The sequence below is a fragment of the Elephantulus edwardii genome, unplaced genomic scaffold (genome assembly GCF_000299155.1).
Source record: "Elephantulus edwardii isolate Elephantulus edwardi_28Jun2011 unplaced genomic scaffold, EleEdw1.0 scaffold00352, whole genome shotgun sequence".
Classification (NCBI taxonomy): domain Eukaryota; kingdom Metazoa; phylum Chordata; class Mammalia; order Macroscelidea; family Macroscelididae; genus Elephantulus; species Elephantulus edwardii.
The window spans coordinates 1,252,063-1,258,671 of record NW_006400102.1 but is presented as its reverse complement, the minus strand read 5'-3'; the positions used below and the strand labels follow the sequence as shown (position 1 = coordinate 1,258,671).

The 6,609-nt window shown below is 41.7% G+C and overlaps 2 protein-coding genes across 3 annotated transcripts in view; both read left to right on the top strand.

The window, feature by feature from the left end:
* Positions 1–6,609, top strand: part of WNK2 (WNK lysine deficient protein kinase 2) — a 527,139-nt gene that overhangs the window by 75,792 nt on the left and 444,738 nt on the right. The window lies entirely within an intron of this gene.
* On the top strand, positions 1,233–2,585 carry LOC102869441 (calcium-binding and coiled-coil domain-containing protein 2-like). 2 transcript variants are annotated; one of them, XM_006901941.1, is made up of 2 exons: positions 1,233–1,652; positions 1,788–2,585. In XM_006901941.1, exons 1-2 carry the CDS (start codon positions 1,233–1,235, stop codon positions 2,583–2,585), a joined length of 1,218 nt encoding a protein of 405 aa, XP_006902003.1. The 2 variants fall into 2 exon arrangements, with proteins under 2 accessions (XP_006902003.1, XP_006902002.1); XM_006901940.1 differs by having other exon boundaries at positions 1,233–2,585.

The window sequence follows — 6,609 nt, the reverse complement described above, 5'->3', positions numbered from 1 at the left end:
CTCTATGAGGTGGATTGATTCAGTGACTGGTGTACTCGGGATGGGTTTGTCAGAGGCAATGAGATTGGCACAGGATAGAGCACGGTTTAGGGCTGTTGTACATATGGTCGCTATGAGTCGCAAACGACTCGACGGCACATAACAACAACAACAACAACATATGGATTACTTTTTAACACCGACCAAGCAAAATTCTCTACTGCTTTATCAGTAAGTAACATCATAACAGATGCAAATAAGATTGAAGTTGTAAATGTCTTCACTTTGCTTTGATTTACAATCAACTTCCATGGCAAAAGCAGTCAAGAAATCAAAAGAAGTGTTGAACTGAGGAAATATGCTGTCAAGAACTTCTCCAAAGTTCTAATGAGCAAGAATGTCTGTTTAAAGGGTAAGGTGTGCTTGATTTAAGCCATCGTCTTTTCACTTGCTTCCCATCTGAAAGTTGAACAGTAAATAAGGATGACAGAAGATGAATCGATGCCTTTGAATTGTGATGTTGGAGGACAGTGCTGAATTTTCCATGGACTGTCAAAAGGACAAATAAGAAGTGCAATGAGGGTTCTCCTTAGGGACAAGGATAGTGAAACTTCATCTCATATACTTTGGGCATGATGTCAGGAGGGACCAATCTTTGGGAAAGGACATCATGCTGGAAAAGGTGGAGGCTTAGAGAAAGAGAGGAAGGCTTTTAGCAAGATGAATTAACATAGCTACTGTAATAATGGTTTCAAGTATATTGGAGATTATTGGAATAGTGCTAGGCTCAGCTCTGTTGTTCTTAGGGTTGCTGTGAATAATAGCTGACTGCATAGAACCTACCAACAACAGCAAGATATACAGGATTATGTCATCTACGAAAAGAGCAATTTTACTTCTTATTTTCCACTTTGGGTTCTTTGTATTTCTTTTTCTTGTCTTATTTCCATGAGATACAATGTTAACTGTTGGCTCTTCCTCTGTGCCGTGTGTCATATTGAAGAATTTTTAATTGTGTTGAGGATTTTCATCAATAAAAGTGTTTTTTTTAATAAGTAAACCAGTAGAAAATAAAAATTTTATTTAAAATAAAGAAAAAAGGAAACAAAACTGGGAAGGACTTGAAATGTTTGCTGCAGAAAGTCAAGGACTGCAGTCTTCAATATGGCTTGCATCTCAACATCAAGAAAACAAAACTCCCCCTGCCCTATTGCTGCTGTGCTGCGGACGATTCCAACTCTTGGACCCTCACCATGGAAGAGACTATAGATGATGCCCCCACATCAGCTGTTGTGTTGGATCATTGCCATTTTGCCCAAGTCATCTTTAACAGCGTGGAAAAGTTCTATGTCCCTGGAGGAGACATCACATGCCATTATACCTTCACCCATTTTGTCCCTCATCGAAAGGACTGGATTGGCATCTTTAGAGTGGGGTGGAAGACAACCCGGGAGTATTACACCTTCATGTGGGTTACTTTGCCTGTTGACCTGAACAGTGAATCAGCCAAACAGCAAGAAGTTCAGTTCAAAGCTTATTACCGGCCCAAGGATGACGAATATTACCAGTTCTGCTATGTGGATCAGGATGGTGTGGTCTGGGGAGCTAGTATCCCTTTCCAGTTCCATCCAGAAAGTGAAGACGACATCCTGGTGGTTAGCACTCAGGGAGAAGTGGAGGAGCTTGATCAGCGAAACAAGGAGCTTTGTAAAGAAAACCAGGAGCTGAAAGACAGCTGTGTCAGCCTCCAGAAGCAGAACTCAGACTTGCAGACTGAGCTCCAGAAGATGCACGGACTACAAGAGGAGTTAGAAACCCTAAAGAACATCAATAAGGAATTGGAACGAAATGTGAAGGAGCAAAAGGACTGCTGGGAGAGAGAGTTCCTTCTACTCAAAGAAAGAAAACAGATGAAGTCTTCAGAAAATGAGAAGATGGGAATCAGAATAGATCAGCTTCAGTCTCAGCTGTTAACTCAAGAGAAAGCAATGGAGAAGCTTATTCTTGGAGATCAGGGTAAGACTGAACAATTGGAGCGCCTCAAAAAGGAAAATGACCAGCTACTCCTCAGTTTAACTGACCAGAAGAAGCATGAGAAGAAGCTTGAGCAGATGGTGAAGGAGATGAAAGAGAAGGAAGCATCTGCAACGAGGAAGCAACAGGAGTTAATGGACCAGAACTTTGACCTGTCAAAAAGACTGTGTGAGAATGAGTTTATATGTAAAACTCTGCAGAAAGAAAAAGAGAAAATAGAGGGAGAAAACGATCTTTTGAAGAACAGAAGACTGCTGAGTTACATGGGTTTGGATTTTGACTCTTTGCCCTATCAAGTACCTGCTTCAGCTCATGGAGATGCACGACAAAATCCAGGGCTTGTGTATGGAAACCCATATTGTGGTATCCAAGAAAGTTCTTTTCCAAACCTGGCCACCATCACAAAATACTCCACTGGCAACATGGGCTTTGCTGAGGATATGAATAAGGAGGATCACAGTTTGGAGCAGCATGTGCAGGCCCTTTGTTTGGATTGTCCAATCTGTGACAAGAGCTTTCTAATAGGCCAGAAGCAGATCTTTGAAGACCATGTGCTCTGCCACTCTATATAAGTGTCGCAGCCTGTTGGATCTATACTGTTGATTCTATAGAGCAGAACCTGTCACTTTCTTTTATGAGTTATAACTCCAAATCCGACCTAACCTGACACGTAGGGAATTAGTCAGCCCTGCTCTCCCTAGAGCTGGAGTCATGTTGATTATCTGAAGGATAGTGTTAAAGATGGTTAATCCATCATGTTGATTAAAGATTATGTTAAAGATGGTTAATCCATCTTTTTTTTGAGTTTTCAGTGAAATAACTCTTGTAATGTCAGATTGGTGCCCAATCTTTGAGGGACTCTGGCACAAGAAATCTGGGATGGGACTGAGGGCTCTTCACAGCAGCCTGACAACTTTTTTCACTACCAAAGTTAGACCTAGCTTGTATTTGTACTTAATCCTCAACACTAATCCTAGAACTGACTAGTTTGGCCTCTTGAAATGTACTTCACTAAAGTTGGCACAGCAGAGAACTTGGAGAGTCAGTTTGGATATCAAAGGTTGCTCGTCTTATTTTCTCAGCTCCCAGCAGAAATATCTTCCTAAACCATGGACAAGAAATGTTATTTCAGTTACAGAAAGCTGCCTTTCTCTCTGGCATTTTTCTACTCCCATCTTTCTATGCACAAAATTTTTATTATTATAAATTTTTTCTTAAGGTTAGTGAGATTTGTTAGACACTGTGTGGGCCTGAAACATTTTTGGAACAGGCAAGTATGAATATAGATGAGCCAGTAATGAGACAACACTGTTAATCACTTTATTAAACAAAAAAATAAACAAGTCTTGTATTTTTTTTTAAAAAAAACTCCTCACCACTAGTCCAATAGGCAGCATCATGATAGATGGAGAAAAGATTGAGATTGTCAATGATTTAATTTTGTTCAGATCCAAAATCAACATCCTTAGCATAAAGGTGGTTTTTTACCAATTGTTTTTTTTCTCCATGCATATAGATCATGGAAGTCTTTCCCTTTATTCTATCGATGTGGTCAAGGAGCCCTGGTGACTTAATAGACTGCTAACTGGGAGGTTGACAGTTCATATGTTTGAATCCACCAGCTGCTCTGAGGGAGATAGATCAGCAGTCTCATTAAGATTTACAGTCTTTGCTGTTGAGTCAGCATTTACTCAGACAGGGGACTAGTTAAGTCATCTATGCACTCCTTCCTGCCATCCACCCTTTTCTTTTACTTTAATGAACACAGTATTCATTAGAAAATCAACCTGACATCAAGTTTTGAATTTCAAGTTAAAATTCCTGTCTTTAAGAATTTCACATTTGTTGGAACCTTTGATCTGAGGAGATAAGGAGGCTGGGATGTACCATCTGGAAAGCTCACTCTGATGCGTTTTCAGTGTGACAGGGTAGTCAGACTCACCAAGTTGCTCTATGGTGTGTGATGCATGGGATATGTTATCAAGTGTTATATTTTTGCACAGTGTACCAATTTTTAATAATACTGCCCCTGTTTATACATAAAATAGGCAGTCTCTACTTGACCATACTTGAGATGTCATCATTTTATACTTTGGTTGACATCTTAGGGTTAAAAAAGTTAGTTTATGATAAAAATTACAGTGAATATTTGAAGCAGTAGCATGTCAAAACTACAAGTTTGGAAACAGCAGCTTCTGAAGTCTGCGTTTGGGAAGAGAATGGAATTTCATTGTCAGGAGTTGTATTTGCAGGCATGTGGTTGGGCCAGCACCAGCTCTATGGGCCTGACAGCTTCCTCCTTGATAGGCAGCAGCAGCCTGCCCTACTAGTGGGGACCTGCCCCACTGAGTCCCCACAGCTCATGCACAGCTGAGGACACACCCACACAGCAGAGCCTAGCATCACCTCCTTGAAACCTGCACACACACACAAAGGGCACACCCTCACAGAGAATCCTCGCAGAGAAGCCTGCCTCCTGCCTACTGAATCCTGGCCCACATTCAGAGGATATGTCCTCAGAGAAGAGCACAGTAACCTGGTAACCTTCAAGTCCACAGGTAAGAGAGAGGTCACTGGGGCTGCAAAGATGAGCCACACTCGCCACCTAGTGAGTGGAGTTTATCCTGTGGAAGCTTTCTGGGCAGGGACAGGGTTTTTATGAAAAAAGAAGGAACAGTGCCTTGGGGAGAGTTGAGCTCTCCTGGGTAACTCCAGTGCTGTGCTGTGGACAATCAGGAAGGGCTGGGGGCAATTCATTAATGCCCAAAGCCGAAGAGTCCCTGTACTTTGTTCATTCTGGATGGACCTCACTGGGTTTACAGTGACCACTTCTGCAAAGGCCGGCTCACCAGGGTGGAGTACTGAGCAAAAAACCCTTGTAAGCATCCCTTCTCCTGTGCTGCACTCTTTGAACTTGAACTTGGCACATTTCTTGATAAAACCCTTGAAACATTATTTTATTCTGATTTACCAAGCAGACAAAGCTGAAGCTCAAGTGTTCTCTCAGCCCAGATTGTGTCACTCCATGCCTCATGTTCTTTGTTGCTCTTGGGCTCTCTTCCTAGGCTCTGCAGCTCTCCTTCCACTGCCTGTTGGATGGAGTTTTGGTGTGTGCATGGATGGTCACTTCTGGAGGGCAGCCAGACCACTGTGGCATATAGGCTTCTGCCTCACTGCAAGAGTAACTGCAGAAACTTCAGAGGCTCTCTGGTAGAGCTGGAAGGCCCCAGGCCACACAAGAGTTCCCTACAGAAACACAAATGTACCTCTCTCCCCTAGTGCTGGAACAGTCAGTTTGCACCAGGCTGTCTTCCTGTGACCAAGTTGGTCATTAACATGAGCTTTCTGGCTCCCCAGCTGTGTTCTGGACTGGCCCTCTGCCATCCTTTCATGACTCGTCCTCAGTCCTCAACTGATTGGGCTCTTTTCTGTAAGAAGGAAGAGCCAACTTGGGATGTTTTTATCCTTTAATCTGATTAATCTTTAGGGGAAGAAAAGTCACAGAGTTTTGTAACACTGGTTACCCGGTGAGACCCTCACCTCTTCAGATGGTTGGATGGAATGGATTGTTTGATGCAGCAGCTATCCTTCACACCACCAAACTATCAAAAATATAAATTTTGAAGAATTTAGAAGTCTTCCAAGTGGTCATATGGGTTTTTTTCTTGCCTTTACTTCTTGACTTGAGTGATAATAGTAATAGTTGTTGTTAAGTGCTATAGAGATCCTATGAACAACGTATCTGAACCATGTGCCATCCTTACACTTCTTACACACTAGAGCCCATGGTGGTAGTCACCATATCAGTTCACTTGGTCCGGGGTATTTGCTTCATTAAGATGGTGAATTTTGTTGATTGTTATTCTTATATTGAACCAGTCTTGCATACCTATTATGAACCCTACTTAGTCATGATGAATTATTTTTTTATGTGCTTTTGGGTTTTATTGGCTAGGATTTTATTAAGAATTTTTGCATCTATATTCATGAGAAATATTGGTCTGTGATTTTCTTTCTTTGTAATGTCTTTGCCTGGTTTTGATATTAGGGTTATGTTTGCTTCATAGAATGAATCTTGGAGTGTCCCTTCTTTTTCTATTTTTTTAAAATACTTTAAGTAGTAGTTATTGTTGATTGCCGTTGAGTCAAGCATGACTCTTAGTGACCCTATGAACAAAAGGCCTGAAGCCTTTCTATAACTATCGTCATTTATCAAAGATCATAGAGTTTCCAGAGACATGTTGTTTAGGAAATGGATGCCACTCTTGCTTCCAAAAAGTACAATTGTCAATAGATACTCTCTGAATGTTTGTAGAATTCAGCTGTGAAGCTGTCCAGGACTTTTCTTATGGAGAAGTGTTTTTATGACCTGTTAAATTTCTTCTTTTGTGTTGGGTTTGTTCAAGTGTTCTGTCCTTGACAATCTGGGTAGGGCATGAGTTTCAAGGAATTTGTCCATTTCCTCTGTTGTTGTTGTTATGTGCCGTCGAGTCGTTTCCGACTCATGGCGACCCTATGCACAACAGCCCTAAACCCTGCTCTGTCCTGCGCCAAACACACCGCCTCTGACACACCCATCCCGATTACCCCAGTCAC

Excerpts from the sequence above, each read along its gene's own strand:
- LOC102869441 (XM_006901940.1), top strand. The coding sequence starts at position 1,233 with ATGGAAGAGACTATAGATGATGCCCCCACATCAGCTGTTGTGTTGGAT.